Below are 16,392 nucleotides of genomic sequence, written 5' to 3' on the forward strand. Positions count from 1 at the left end.
CCTTGATAGAAACTGTACATTTTTGAAGCTTTTGGGGAAATTAATGAAATAATTTATGAAAAAAAAATTTAAAAATCACATGCTGTATCCTATTTATCAAATTACTATCACTTAAGTACATGTGAATTCACACTATGATGTTAATGCAGCTGATAATGAATAGGAGATAGGAAAATCACTCATTAAAATCCATTAATGTCCTATTTTTACTTAGATATGTCAAATGCATAAGACAGACCACAGCAAAATGAACACATTTCTGTTCCTTTAGACTTTGGGCACTGGTGGGTTGTGACTTGAGCCACATGATAGAGATATAATCAGCTTGTCTTGTTTCTCATTTGTGCTGAGAACAGAGAGAAATGGCGATTTTATTTGCACCTGCAGTCACGGACTTGCTTCCAGCATTAGAACTCCAGCTCTGTGTTCAGCCGTTGAGTGTAGACATTATTTGCTGCTGGAAAAACAACATTCGTTATTCTGTTCTGGTGAGTGAGCCATTTAAAACAGAGGTGTTAATAAAGCAAGTTTGTTTATGGTGTATATGTGTGTTGCAGTCAGCGAAAACCCTTCACATGGACACGTTTTAACATGTTCTACTATATATAGTTCTGAAGGCTATAGATTTTGTAGTCTTTGAACTGAAATTGTACCCCTACTTTTGTAACCTAATCTACTTATGGAAAACATCATTACTACCAAATTTCAAAGAATTCTAAATTTACAACAGGAAATGAGTTCTCATTTAGATTATCAGCGTCATCCACATCAGTCTGTTTAACCACCTGCGGTAAAAGTCATTCGTGGCATTTAAACACAAGACTCATCATCGTATCTTCACTCACCTGATTTCTGGTGCTGAAATGATCACTGATTAATTCAATTCTGCTGACTAAATTACTTGTCTTGACCATGTGACTGTGCAGGAGCATTTTGCTATGGCTTGTTAACTGTCTAAAAACTTGATCAAAGCATGACTAATTGTAACAGGAAATCACACTTAACTAGCAAGGTTCTAGATATGTTAAGGCAGACTCCCTGCATTTACTACTGTGTTTGTTAAACTGGATACCCCACATGATCTTTGCAAACAGACAGCCAAGGCAAGGTTAGAAATTAGCCTAAATAAGAGCAGTTCTAAATTAATTTGGTAAAATATACATTATGTGGCCAGAAGTATGTGGACACCTGACCAATCATACCCATGTGCTTGTTGAACATTCCATTACAGATATAATCCTCCCTTTGCTGTTATAATAACCTCCACTCTTCTGGGAAGGCTTTCCGCTAGATTTTGGTCTGTGGCTGTGGGGATTTGATCATTCGGCCACAAGAGCATTAGTGAGGATAGGTGCTGATGTTGGTCAAAGAGGCCTGGCCCGTAGTCGTGTTCCAGCTCATTCCAAAAGTGTTCTCTAGGGCTGTGGTCAGGACTTGAGTTCTTCCACACCAACCTTGACAAACCATGCCGTCATGGAGCTCGCTTTGTGTGCAGGGACGTTGTCATGCTGGAACAGGTTTTAGTTCCAGTGTAGTGAAATCTTAATACTACATCATACAAAGACATTCTAAACCAGGTGTGTCCAAAGTCCGGGCCCAGGGCCAAATGCACCCCACGGACTACACCTGCAAATTAATTTACAGAATGAACTTTAGTCATGGATTCAGACTAAAAATGCAAAGTTAATGGTGAAAAGGGGTGATTTCAAAAGAGCTGAAAACCACTAATCATGGAAAACTTTTTGTGAATTCTTGAAATGGTACTTAACTAATGTGGATTTGCAACCAAGTGTTAAAAATGACAATTTAATTTATGAATGTTAGTTTCTACACTGTTCACCCAATTTGGATGTAAATACCCTTTGAATACCCCTGAAAATCTGCACCTTGAGCTCATATTCATTATTTAAGTTCAACACCAATATACTGTGGTCAACATATTTACGACTGTGTGTGTATATGCAATAAGTATACATTTCCCTCTGAAAGTATTGGAATAGCAATGCCAATTCTTTTGTTTCTGCTGTACACTGAATACATCTGGATTTGAGATCAAAAGATAGATAAGCATTTCAGCTTTCATTTCCTAATATTTACATCTAGATATGTTAAACAACTTAGAACATGGCACCAAGGGTGGCATACCACCCAATTTTTAGATGAGCAAAAGTATTGGAACAGATAGTAGTAAAGAACGCATATCTCTTGCTTGCAATAACTTCATCAAGCTGGAGGGGGGGTTTTCTCCCTTCAGTCGCCTCTTCAGGAGGTGAAATGCATGCTCAATTGGGTTAAGGGTCTGGTGATTGACTTGGCCAGTCTAAAACCTTCCACTTTTTTCTTGTGATGAAGTCCTTTGTTATGTTATGTGTTTTGGGTCACACAAAAGGGGGTTTGATGTTTCTGCTAGGTTTCTTGCTACAGAATGTTTCTGTAGACTTCTGAATTCATTCTGCTGCTACCATCAAGAGTTACATCATCAATAAAGATTAGTGAGCCTGTTCCAGAAGCAGCCATGCAATCGCAAGCCATGACACTACACATGGCCTTTCCATCACTTTGGTAGAGGTTAATCTTGGTTCTCAAACGTTTGTGGCTCATCCTTGTATTTCTTTGCGAATTCCAATCTGACCTTCTGGTTTTTACTGCTGATTTGTGGTTTGCATCTTGTGTTATGGCCTTCTTCAAATGGTGGATTGTGATACCTTCACCCTTGTCCTGTGGAAGTTGTTGTTGATGTCACTGACTGTTGTTTCTGGGGTTTTCTTCACAGCTCTTCCAATGTATGTGTCATCAACTGCTGTTGTTTTCCTTGGCTGACCTGTTAGATGTCTGGTTGTTAGTATTGGTTTCTTTCTTTTTCAGGACATTCCAAGTTGTTGTTTTGGCTATGCCCAATGCTTGTGCAACAGCTTTGATCAGTTTTCCTTCTTTTCTTAGCTTCAAAATGGCTTGCTTTTCTCCCATAGACAGCCCTCTAGGCTTCATGTTGATTTATCCTTTCAACACCTTCTTTAAAGGCAAAACCCAGAGCTCAAACAAAGTGTAGACATTCAGAGATATTAGTTGTTTAAACAATCAGTTTAACAGGGCACACCTGTCAGTCACATGTTCCAATATTTTTGATTATTGTAAGTTCTACAATTATTGTTCTAAGTTGTTTAACACATCTAGATATATATATGACTGTATTTTGATGAGGTCTAGCCCTTTGAAAAATGCAGCAGCAGTTTGGGGAAGGCCCACATGGCTGTAATGATCAGGCATCCACATACTTTTGGCCATATAGTGTACATATGGTTTCTTGAAAAGGCAATAAATTTTGATCTGGGAAAAAAACCTTTTTTTTCAGCTGTTTTCCAGAATTCAGCCGCTGTGACATCCGACAAGTTTCCCAGACCACCACACATTTGATTATTCTTGATGAGTCATTTTATGCATCTCAAGATCTCAGTTGTTCTTAAGTTGTTTTATTACACAGAGAATTAATTTTGCAGTAGATGTTTCTTGCTCTTCATTATGTAATAATGAATAGTGGTGTCATAATATAGAGCAATCTTAATTATCCTAAATTATAAACCTTTACTAAAACATCAAATTATTTAAAGAAATACCCAGAGAACTGGGCTATATGGGTAATGAAAAATACATACTTGCATCCTCAATTCCACTTCGCATAGCATAGTGAACCTTAAAGAATATTTCACAATTGCAAAATCCTAAGTCAAATGAATCAAAAAAGCATCACATATGGAAATTCTGACACTGGATGAAATGCTACTTTGTTGTCTAAAACAGCAGACTTAACCTCCTCTAAGCATGAATGCATTTGCTTCCAATGAACACAATGCCAAAGTCAATATAAAACTCTCTTACAACACCTTGTATGTGTTGATTTCTTTATCATGCATTCTTACTGTGTGCCAAACCCTGATTTGACTGGTAAAGGCGCTCTGCTAGTCCATGGGCTCAGGCTCAGCGTCCATGCAGGTCTCCCACGGGTTCCGTGGCATGTGAGGCATGGAGATGATCAGCAGGCTGATCCCGCTGAGGAACAAGAGGATGAAGGCAGCGCAGGCACATGCAAAGGACCACGAGTAGTAGTACTCGATCCAGATGGTTTCATCGCTGTCAATCATGCGTTTGACAGACTGTCTCATGACCTCCACTGAAATGACTATGCAGAGACCTGAAAAGAGGTCATGCAGACATTAGGGAAGAGAGTGAAAGCTTGTGGTTTCTTTGGTTTCCAGAATATTGATCAGTAAGCGTTGTATTGCGTTAGATCATTGGTTCATTGACCTCCAAGGCCTTTATGACCTCTATGCTGGCCCAGAAATGAAAAATTTTCTTAAGTTGTTGGACATAATCACCCACTGCTCTGCCCTTCTTCGTGAACTTTAACTGTGCCAAATAAGTTTAACTTCTACAGTAAGAGGTTTTAGCACTGATCTCACCTGCAAATGCGAAGAACATGCCAGCCGGTCTTAGTAGGTAGTCTCTGCTCTTTCCAAAGGCCCCTAGGAGACACAGACTGCCCAGTGTCATGAAGGCCAGGCTGAAGATGGCTATGGCAGCAGCTGAGATGTTGTACTCTAAAATGGTGAATAGCAGTGCAGTCAGTATTACCCTAAAGTTAAATTAGCCGAGAAACCAATAACAGAAAGTGTTAAACTATGTTTGTGTGACAGGTTTACGTTAAAGCACACCACCACAGTAATGCTAATGGTGCACATTATGAAGACTTTTGATAATCTGTGTCCTAATCATGCAATTTTGCCATCCATCCCTTACTTTCCCAAATTTTGCTGGACAGTCCAAGCTCCATTATACAGGAATGGCTTCAGTTATCACCTTAGATCACATCATAACATGAATCAGTCTGTTCTCCAGACTGTCATTGCTTTTAATGCGTCATTAATTAGTAATAAGCTACAGGAGTATTGATTGTTAAACCAGCAGTTGATGTTTCTAGAGTTGACAGGAGAGTGTAAAGAGCTTAACAATGAGCCACATCTTGCATCTAATGTGTTGACAGATCAAGATTAGCAGAGTCTTGTTCTGACAACACACCTCTATGTATGTCAGCTGTAATGCTTGGAGCACATTCTGTGCTCGATCTTTAGCTGTTGGATTGCACTGCTTCCTTTCCAACTTGCCTGAAATAATGACCTCTTAAATGGAGGTCAGAAGGGTATGCTGCAGCCCAAGGGCAAGAGGTTGTGTCCAGAAATGAAAAAGATGGCATGTTAATGAAATGTTGATTACTTCATTCATTAGTAACCACTTTATCCTCATCAGGGATGTAGGAACAGTGGGAGCACGAAAGGATTCTAAATAATTTTATTAGTAAAAACGAAAATATTTTCTTAGCTATGAAAGAAAGACATGTAACACCTATTCCACATCTGTAAGGGAAACGATTCTGAAGTACACTATAAACTATGCCATCCAATTCTGATTTTTAACCACAAAACACCACCAATCACAGCATAGTGCACTGCTACGAACGCTCCAACTTTTAATTTCTAATGTCTAATGTAATGATAGTTTGGGGGAAAATTTATATTTGTACATTACAAAATTTATATTGCATTTTTGATTATTATAACTACATTTTGGTGAGTTTTTGGGGCTAATACCTAAACACAAATCAATTTGATTATCAAGCAACCAATAGCAGGGCATTTGGAGGGCCTTCATGACCTGAAATGGAGAACAGAGTGTCACAGTTTTTTTTTGTTTTTTTTTATTCACAGCCAACCAGTGGGAAAACCACATGAGAGACACATACTCAAATTATCTTTTAATGTTCTCCAGTTTTAATTCATTCTGTCATGTCTCAGTATGTGTGGAAAAATTATATATTCATGTGGTGTTTTGAAGTATAAAGGGAACTGAGCTGTGTGAGCTAACAGGAAGATGGAGAGATTGTGAAATGTGAAAGCATGTGATTAATAAAGCTACACTTTCTGGTGCATTGTTTAGTATTTTCAAACTGAAATAACACCAATCAAACATGTGGTGCCCTTATAGGTCCCAGCTAATCAGCTGAATCAGAGATGAGCATGAAAAAGAGTAAGCAGACTGATATGACTATTGTCTTGTCCATAACATACATATATTTATATATATATATATATATATATATATATATATATATATATATATATATATATATATATGCGCCTGTATAGCCTATATAGCCTATATGATTGGCATGGGATTGTGCTGTGTAATGTAGGCCTGTATTGTTTTTACTTCATACCAATAAATAACTGTTCCTGATTACATAATACACTAGAAAATATAATAAGTGTCAGACTTCAGTTCACTGAAATAGGCAGGATAGGACCCCTGTACAGTCACTATGGAGGAAAAAAAGGCAACAGTAAGAACTGAAATGTGCACAGACAGGAACAGGACCTAGACCCTGGCGCTATGATGCACCATCTCAACCTGTTGTTCCGCCAGCCTCCCTTAACTGAATTCAAGTTCTTGTTTTTCCCCATTTTAATATGATCCACATTAAGATCTTTTACATCAGTAGTAAAGGTGGATTTTAACGTTGGTTTAACCTTGAGTTGGCAGGTCTTTAATTTATTCCCACTCTCGGGGTCCATCAAAAGAGGATGGGTTCTCATTTGAGTTTGGTTCCTCTGCAGGTTTCTTCCTCATGTCATTTCAGCTGGTTTTTCCTTGCTACTGTCACCTCTGGTTTGCTCATTAGGGATCTAAATCTATATCTGGATTTCTGGAAAGCTGCTTTGTGATGATGTCTATTGTAAAAAGTGTTATACAAAAAAAATTGAATTGATTTGCCAGTGAAACATTAACGCATAGGTGCATTCCTGAAAACTTAACCATGACTCCAGTCTGAGATGTTGCTCCTTGCTTTTTCAGCACCCACACATTCCCAAACACAAAAATCTTGTTTTAAAGCAGCCTGTGGTGGAGCTCTTTGATGTATTTTTGTATGTGCTTCAACCTTCCTCCATGCTCCTCCACTTTTTTTTTTTTTTTTAAATCTCTGGGTATACATTTCCATTTCATGCCATTCAACCTTTTCTTCTCAAATCCTAACCTTAAGCATTAGAGAAGAAAATGGTAATACCAGGCTTGGATTAATGCAAGCACCTGTTTTTTTTTTTTTTTTTTGTATTTATTTATTTTTTTTACCACTTTGATATGCAGCATTGTCCCCATGGTAAGGCAAGCCTGAAGAAGGCTACTTACCTTTTTGAGTCTTGACTTCGAAAACTTCGGCCTCCTCCCCTGACGTAAAGTGTTTGAAGTAGGAGCAGTTCTTGACTGCAAAGAGAGATGAAAACAGTGATTGTAGCTGAGGGCTGGAGGTGCTGCTGGAGCCTGTCGTTACGACGCACTTGCACTGCCAATGAGCCTAGCTGCCATTTCCTCCTGAGACCAGTGCTGGACGCTCAGTCACAAACGAGGTATTCTGTGAGTGTGAATATAGTGGACAGAGGGTATATCAGTGCGCTTGTTTTTCAGCAGGCGTTCTCATTTTCTAGGCAGCATGCCAAGATAAAGGTTTATCTATGCATGCACGTGTGTTAGACGGAGAGGCAAACTATTTTTCCTCAGAAAATCGAGAAGCTTGGTTTTATCACCTTTGATTTCACGTTTCAGGAAAATCTAAATGGCACTGAGTGGTTCTACTCCTACACCACCCACTCTTAAACATCTGCTGCTTGTTTCAGAGCAGAAGATGAGACTCTGACCTCATGTCACCTTCACACTGCAGTCGGCCCACTTTTCTATTAAAACAGGCCAAAGCCCTGCACCACATAGCACTCACATTGCGACAAAACAATTCCGCCCCCTTCACTGTTCTAGAGATGATGCCTCCATTTTGTGACTCCCATGGGGGAAGCACAGGAGTGTTGTTATGGAGGTGTGGAGGGAGTCTGACACCTTTCTGTTAGATTAAACTCATAAAGCAACATCTCACTCTGCTCTGTCCAGAGAATGAGAGTGAGAGAGTCGGGCAATCAGGCAACGGAACAGAGGAGCTGTTTGTTACTCTGGACCCAGAATCTCCGTCAGGGGTGAAGAGAGAGGGAAAAAAAACATGCTGTGAGGAGGTTACCTAGCAACAGGCTGTTCCTATCTATGGTATTAGTTAAGGCTCAATGAGGAGAGCAAAGGAAGGGGCTGCTGTGCTGCTTTTAGGGTGTCATTTATTAACCCTGTTTGACCGCTCCTATTATAGGTCTTTACTCCTGGGGATTTACAGAGTTTTCATCCCTCAGAGGACCTTGGAGCTCTGGGATGGAAGACTATGGACTTAGTTTAAAATGTGGTCATGCATCTAGCTTGGATCTTCCAATAGGGACAGAAATAACATAACATGAGCACATCCATTAGCAGAATTAGGGATTCTTTATCATTAGAAAAACGTGTTCCTGAAGGGTTCTTTGAAATGTTAATGGTTCTAGCTCTCTAATGGGCTTCTTTTTTTCTGAAAGGGTCCCAAAATTACACTATATGGCCAAATGTTTGTGGACACCTGACTGCCACAACCATATGTGGGTCTTCCACAAACTGTTGCTACAAAGTTGAAGCACACAATTGTATAGAATGTCTTGGTACGCTGTACCATTACAATTTCCCTTCACTGGAACTAAGGAGCAGAGACCAAACATGTTCCAGCATGACAATGCCCCTGTGCACAAAGCAAGGGCCATGAAGACATGATTTGCCAAAGTTGGAGTGGAACAACTTGAGTGGCCTGCATGGAGCCCTGACCACAACCCCACTGAACACCTTTGGGATGAACTGGAACACCGACTGCACCCCAGATCTCCTCACCCGACATCAGTACCTGTCCTCACTAATGCTCTTGTGGCTGAATGAGCAAATCCCTACGACCATGTTCCAAAACCCAGGAGAGTGGAGGTTATTTTAACAGCAATGCAGGACTAAATCTGTAATGGGATGTTCAAAAAAGCACATATGGGTGTGATGGTCAGGTGTCCACAAACTTTTGGCCATATTTGTATTTCAGTGGACAGAACCAAATACTCTAGCAGAGTTGATCAGCGTATGAAAAAAAGTAAAGATTATCTACAGGGCTAGAGACATTAGTTCAGAAAGGGGAGAGTTTTCACTGACTTTCATAAATTTTCATTTTATTTAACCTCCCTGGAAAGAGTAGCGAACTGACAACATAACATTTTTTTTAAATGAAAACAATGTTTGAGGATGAATGAATAACATAGTATTTATTCCCCCTGCATCAAATTTCAAACAAGTGTTCTCTGAAACTTTTTTTGAGTCTGTGGCACTAGTTAACAAGTCAATGTGAAGTGTCACCATGAAACAAAACATAACCCTTTCAAATTATTTTATTTATAGTCATAAACTAATCATTAATGGTAAAGCATTAAAGGGTAACTCGCAGTTCAGTCATGTTAGTTGCTTATCCAGACCTTGACAAATTTTAATTGAATGCCTCTTATCTAGAGGGACTAACCAAAGAACCATTTGGATGGTTCATGCAAACTTTTTTTTTTAATTTTATGTCCTTGTAACCTTAATCACAGGAGCAACTGTCTGTTTGGAAGTCTGCAGGCAACACAAAAGTGATATCACTTTTGTGTCCTTGTTCAAATGCCCTTGCTTAATATCATCCATTATCTTTCAGACCAAGAGATACAAGCCCTCAGTCTGAGTCTCATTCTAAAAAGCTTCTGCTAACAACTGGCATTTTGTACCGGTCCCGAGGCCTCATGCTTGATTAACTATCTAGTCAAATCTGTTTATTAGCATGATCAGACTGGCTATCTGTGAAGCCCAGAGCAAGCATCCCTAGTAGTGAGTTCTACCCGGCTCAGATGCTCAGCAAAACAAGCATCCAAATAAAGCGTTTCGGACCATATCATTGACCTTGCGAGTTTGTTAATAGAAGCACTTATTCCGGGGAGGAAGTCAATTACTAGGTTGCAGTGGCTGTCACATTAGGTTTTTACTTCTTGATTAAAACTCCCTCCCCCTTGAGACAAGTGTAAACACACACATCACTAGGCACGGCAGTTGCCTTGAGTCTAAGCTTTTTGTGCTTTGCTCTTTGGCTGCGTATGAGACAGCTCTGGTAAAGATAGGCTCAAAAATAAAGCACTGCCCTATTTTGTTCTTGCATAAAATGACCATCGGGTTCTGGGTCATTGTAAACGGTGGACAAAAAAAACAGACAGCATACTCGCACTCATATCTGGGTCGTACCAGCACAGCACCTTCCACAGAGGTCCGTGCAGCACTTTTTTTTGGCAAAACCTCCAGAGAAATACAGTTGTGATTGCTCTTCTTGACTTGTGCTCTACATGTACTAGGCAATCCATCATTCCTCTAATAGTCTTTTGGTCTAGTCTAGTTGTCTACATGTGTCTCGTGCTGGGTTTTTATAGAGAGTTTCAAGAGTCTCTCTTGCTTTCTTTCATCAATGCTTGCTCCTTCACAGGCTCTCATTCCCACTCACTCACTGTCTCCCTCTCAGAAACAGTTAGATACACACACAAACAAACATCTAACTGCTGGAGGTAGCTCTGGGAGTGCAGCCATGGAACTGTGTGAGTAAGTGTGAAGTAGGGGGGAACTGATGGACTAAGTGCTATCGTGTTTACTCATGGCTTCATTTGTCCAACAGAAGAAGCTATCAAAATCAAGCCCTTCTTGATGCCATGTGGATGCTAAGCTGGTGTGAAATTGATCACACCTGGCCTGCTGGAGTTTCCTCTCCTCCAAACCTGCTGTGTTCTAAGGCAGCTGTGAGAATCCACTGTTGCTATTGACCCATAACTGCAGGAGAATTGGATTTGGATTCTGTCCCAACCACCTGATTGAGCTAATCATCTCTTAATATAAGGAAATTGCCTAAACCAGGAGGTATAGTACTTGGCTGGACCAAATGCATAGAGTGCTAAGTTTTATCATTTATCTCTATCATATACAGATATATGAGGAATAACTTGTGGGCAACACTCATACAGTTTCATAATACAGTGTCGTCAGCATGCCAAAACAACAATGGAGGACCACAACAGCAGTGCATATGTGCAACAGCATATTCAGTGGAAGGATAGGGAAATTGTTGATTTACTTGATATTTGGGAAATCAGTTCAACCAAAAGTGGAAGGAACCTACTGAAACCAAGTATTCAGAACAACTGCTCAAGAAATCGACGTGTGCATGCGGGGCATTTTGAGGGACCTGTGTGTACATATTAAGATAAATATGGATCCTTGTGGTTACAAATGAGAAATGTCAAGATAGAGCATTTAAAATAACACAAGTATGCAAAGAAGTTAGTAATGTGAATATAGCTAATAATAATCCCCTTTTCTCTACCACCTGTCTACATTTATTCATTTGCCAGACACTTGAAATTGAGACTAAAGAGCTCAGGGGCCCAGAAATGGTTCTCTGGCAATCCTGGCATTTGAACTCTCAATCTTCAGTTGCACAGAAGTCCACTAAAACTCTCACCACTACCCAGTTATCTAGCATTGCATATCTCCAGTATGTGACCTTGCCATCTAGGCTGTGAAACCAATACAATCCCTTTTCAATGTAACCAAACATATGGAATCTATAGGCGAAGTATACAAAACATCTATTTATATCAGGAGAATATACAAGGCCAGTGGAAGAAAAACCTCAGGGACTTGTTCATGGTTGAACAGAGTGTGACAGCAGCTGTGACCCTTCCTGCTCTGCTATGAGACAGCTGCCATCATTATGGTATAATGTGTGGGCTGTGCCATGGGGAGATCCTCCTAGCACACCCACTTGAGCACCAGGGCTCGCTCCATTACACCCTGCAGCCAGTGGGACATATATGAAGTGTGCAATCTCCATTTATCACCTCCTGACGAGGAAGCGAGGATATGCATTACTGCTCAAATAGCGAACTGCCTCACACTCTGGACTGAGGGATATAATTATCAGTCATACCTCTGCTGTCTATTTGTCTACTCTGTCATCTATTCTGCCATTTCTTCAACACCGATGTTACCATTTTGCTTAAATTCATGTGAAATCAACATGTTCTGTGTTGTAGAGATATAATGGTTTCAAGCTATTGGGCTTCTTGTCCAAATGTTATTTAACTCTTTATCTATACAGCTCTTACTCTTTATCTATATAATTCTATATCTATTCTTTGGTTTGTCCATCAGTGAAAACCCTTAAAGATTCTATGTAATCTTCTACACCCAACTGTTACCCTTTCTGAAAAGGTTTCACATCTGTTAAACATCCAAAGAACCCTAGCAGAAACCATTTTTTTTATCTAAGAGTGAAGAGAGAAGTTCTACGTAGAACACTGCAACAGAGTTAGTAGAGTCAAAGATCTAACTCCCATAAGCAGATCTGATCTCCATTTATTTACACTAGAAAATCTATCGGTACATTAATTTAACTTATCTATTAACTTATCATATGTACTGAGATGCCTTCATATACTGCAAATCAGTGTAATTTCCAGTTACTCGTGAACTGCAAATGGACCTCAGTGATAAACATGTGTGAGAGGTGAATAGAACTATATCAGTATGTTTTACTTGCCTCAGTATGTGCTTCACTTGAATAAGAGTGTGAGTATTGCACTTCTCCCGGCTTTCTCTTCTCCCTGATTACCCTTTCAGTTCAGATCAAAAAGGCTGTCTAGCAGTTCCTCCACTACCACATTCACTGACTTGCCCTAATCAAGTGCAGCACAAGTAGAGTTAGTCAATGCCTAAAATGAGGTCTGGGGTTCTATGAATGCTACATGCTCTCCCTTACCTCCAGGCAGGCTGATGGGGCCACAGCCTTTGCCCTGAGGGTCTTCCTCCACAATGAAGATACTCTTCTTGCAGAGCCTCCAAAGCCCGAAGTGGGCTGCTTCACAGGTGGTGTTAAGTTTTTCTACTCTGGGGCTCAGCACGGCCCAATGATCTGTCACCACGGCTGCAAGCATGGATGAGATGCCCACAACAATGACCAAGAAGGTGATCTTCACCTTGGTCTTCTTGTCCTTCAGCATGGTTGTGCAGCAGTTACGCTCAGCAAGTAGCAGGCAGGTGGTATACTTTTCCCCCTTACTCTTATGCTATGGGTCTGTGGGCTAAATCCAAAACTCAACACAGCAACCCACAGATTCCTCACTGCAGCTCGTTGTCCACAGATCTCTGCTTCTGCATGGAAAAAGGGGCCAGATAACAGTGCCCTAGTTTCATCTCGCTCCCTCCCTGTAAGGCGTTTAGTGCAATGGGCTGTGGCTAAGATGTACTGTCTTTTTGTGAGATGTCCTGAAGAGGTTGGTTCAGTAATATAACTCAACCTGCTCTTTGATATAGACTGCTTATCAGTGGACACCTTATTTTTTGGAGGCTAAAGCCAATTGCAGAAGTTTGGTAGTTGCTAACACCTCATAGAGAGTGAAGAGCTCTAAATAATAACATAATAGAATTTATTCTTTCTTTCCTTAATAGAAATGTGCAGGTAGCTGTTTTTCTGTACCTATGTTGTTCTGTTGCATTTGTCTGGTTGCTTCATAGGCAATTATGCTTTAATCACTTCCTGTATGGCTGGCTCTCTCATTTTATCTCAGGGACTCATGGGAAATCTGCCTTTATTAGTAGAGTAGGCGTTTATACAAGCTGATCCACTTTCCATCAGTCAGTGAGGGGGAGAGGCAGTGACTCCATCTGGGTGCCCGAATAGTCCTCCAATACCAGGAGGAAACCATCCTACCTTCCTCTCTCTTGGCTCTCCATTATCTACATATTAGTCAGACGCAGGGCTTTCATAAGCATTGTAACCTTAACAGAGTACTCCACTCAAAATGCTAATTTTGCTAATCAAGAATGAAATCAAGTAGAAGGCCAGTCAGTTGTATGTAATTATTATGGCACAGAAGTAATTTGAGTCATTTTATGTGTTTAAGACAGTGTTCAAATAATATTTGCATTTTTTAGTAGTCTTGGCCTCATCGTGTTCAAGTTAGACAATGTGGGAATGGTGATGTCTGCCTTTGTGGGAGTTTATGAATTCATGCTTGATTCAAGCGATTGTACTATAAAACTGACAGTTTATGACCAAATCACGTGCTGTTGTCTCTGGAAAAATGCCACTCCCATACTCTCAGAAAACTGTATTTTTCTCACTGGGGTGGTACCATCAAGGGTACATCTTCTGTACTTTTATGAATCTTCCATAGTATACTTTTAAAAATAATTTAAGGTATATTCTTGTACCTTTAGGACCACTGATGTAAATTTTTAAAGCTTTACTCTAAGCACTAATTAAAGGTACAACACATGCACCTTCCCAGGTAAAAGATACATACTAAAGGTACAAAAGATGTACCCTTGATGGTACCTCCCCAGTGACAAGGAAAAGTACAGTTTGGTACCTTTATTTCTGAGAGTGGATGTGAATCCACCTTTATATCTCCTTATGCAATGGTTACCATTTATGTTGTTGCTTTTTATAAAGTGCTATGGCCCACTTTAAAGGACTCTGGCCCATTTTTGTCACTGACAAGCCTTTCACAGCCTTCAGTTTCTACAGGAAAAAATAGAGAGGCCTCATCAGAACAGTGCAAATGCTATATATGGGATAATTTGCACTTTACTGCCCTTGGGTGCAATCTATTAATATTAAGTATTAGTACTAATCTTAAGGAAATGTAGCTGCACACAAAATCACACTTGCATTTATTTCTTTGCCCAGTTCTGAGTATAGTACCTTAGATAAGTTGTTTTCCTGTTTCAAAATGCTTTATCATCCAACTGTAGTTGTAACACTAGACAACAAACCTTTGGTACCTACTCAATGACCTGTATTCCAATGGCTTGTCTCCTCATTCAGCCTCAAAGTGACCCCTGGTTATACTTTAAACAATAAAAATAACCATGCAGTAAAGAACGACCTATGTAATATTGTTTCTGGATCAGCTTTTGTTTCATGAAATAGAGGCTGACATCTTCTTGGACAAACATAAATCTAATCATAGATTACCGCTTCTTCTCTGAGACAATTTGTGTACACTGGCCCCATAGGTCACCAGCAATAGCTCGACTGACAGCTGGAAGACATCTCACTCAGTCTCCTACAGTCATCGTCAACATTATGGCACCTCGGCTTCTCTTTGACAAGCCGAGAGGCCGCTTATCCACAATCAGCAATCCAGCCTGCAGAGTCCATCAGTGTTTTTCATTGTGTATGAGTGTAGTATCTGTTGAATGGAAAGACAATAATAATTGGAATACTGTTATATGCAGCAGGGGGAAAAGTGGCATTTATATGCCTGAGATATGCATACTCTATGTATTTCCTAATAATGTACAGTATTATTCATGCAAAATTAGATTGCTTAGGCCCTTGGGCCATCACCATAAAGGTCATGTAGGAGAAAAATGAAGCCAATGTGAGGATTTTTTAACAATATTTCAGCAGCTTTAATGTATGCTGTGTGGTGTAGTAATGTAAGGCTTAGTAATATAAAACTGTTAACGTAAACATTAGTAATGAAAAGGTAATAATGCAAGCATTAGTAATGTGATAGTAGTAATGTTGCCATTGTAATAGAAAAAGTAATAATGTAAACTTTAGTAATGTAAAAGATGTATGTATGTAATGTATGTGTTAGTAATGTAATGTAATATAATGTAAGCCTTAGTTAGGTAAGCATGAATAATGTAAAAGTAGTAATGTAATCATTAGTAATATAAAAATATTAATGTAAGTGTTAGTAGTGTAAAGGTAGTAATGTAAGCAAATGATAATGTAGAAGTAGTAATGTAAAAGTAATCGTGTAAGCGTTAATAATGTAACAGTAGAAGTGTAAGCCTTAGTAATGTAAAAGTAGTAATGAAAGGCTCAGTAATGTAAAAGTAGTAATGAAAATGTAGTAGTATAAGCGTTAATGATGTAAAAGTAGTAATGTAACGTAGTAATGTATGCTGTAGTAATGTACGCCTTTACTATCAAATAAACCATCTGTTAATGAAGGTTGTTATAGAAGATGCCATGTTCCAGGTGACTATAGTGCTCCACACTATAAGCATTATTAAAGTTTATTAGGCACTCTAAATATTAAATATTGATGCCTAAAAGAATTTACCATTACATTGTGATTTTCCTTTTGTAAATGTTCATCACACAGTGCTAAATGTATACATAGAAAATGTACACAATTGCTAACATTCTCCAGTCGCATCTTTGGGTGCCTTTGATAATTATAGTGGCTCTAGCAATAAAGGTTGATAATGAAAATTAGTGCTTAAACATACTTTGTACACTATGTAGTTGAACATTTGCTGCAAGTTGCTTACACCAGCCACTTTAATATTACACCTGTACACCTTCATAAGACATGCAATTAT

The 16,392-nt window shown here is 39.3% G+C and overlaps 1 protein-coding gene across 1 annotated transcript; it reads right to left on the minus strand.

Annotated features, from left to right (window-relative positions):
• Nucleotides 1-1,747: 1,747 nt before the first annotated feature.
• On the minus strand, nucleotides 1,748-13,616 carry cacng1b (calcium channel, voltage-dependent, gamma subunit 1b). Its single transcript, XM_026917043.3, has 4 exons — nucleotides 12,806-13,616; nucleotides 7,237-7,311; nucleotides 4,458-4,595; nucleotides 1,748-4,189 (listed from the first exon to the last, which is right to left on the minus strand). The coding sequence occupies exons 1-4, from the start codon at nucleotides 13,044-13,046 to the stop codon at nucleotides 3,957-3,959; spliced, it is 687 nt and encodes a 228-aa protein (XP_026772844.1). The 5' UTR covers nucleotides 13,047-13,616; the 3' UTR covers nucleotides 1,748-3,956.
• Nucleotides 13,617-16,392: the final 2,776 nt, after the last annotated feature.

The sequence above is a fragment of the Pangasianodon hypophthalmus genome, chromosome 13 (assembly GCF_027358585.1).
Source record: "Pangasianodon hypophthalmus isolate fPanHyp1 chromosome 13, fPanHyp1.pri, whole genome shotgun sequence".
In the NCBI taxonomy this organism is placed as follows: Eukaryota; Metazoa; Chordata; class Actinopteri; order Siluriformes; family Pangasiidae; genus Pangasianodon; species Pangasianodon hypophthalmus.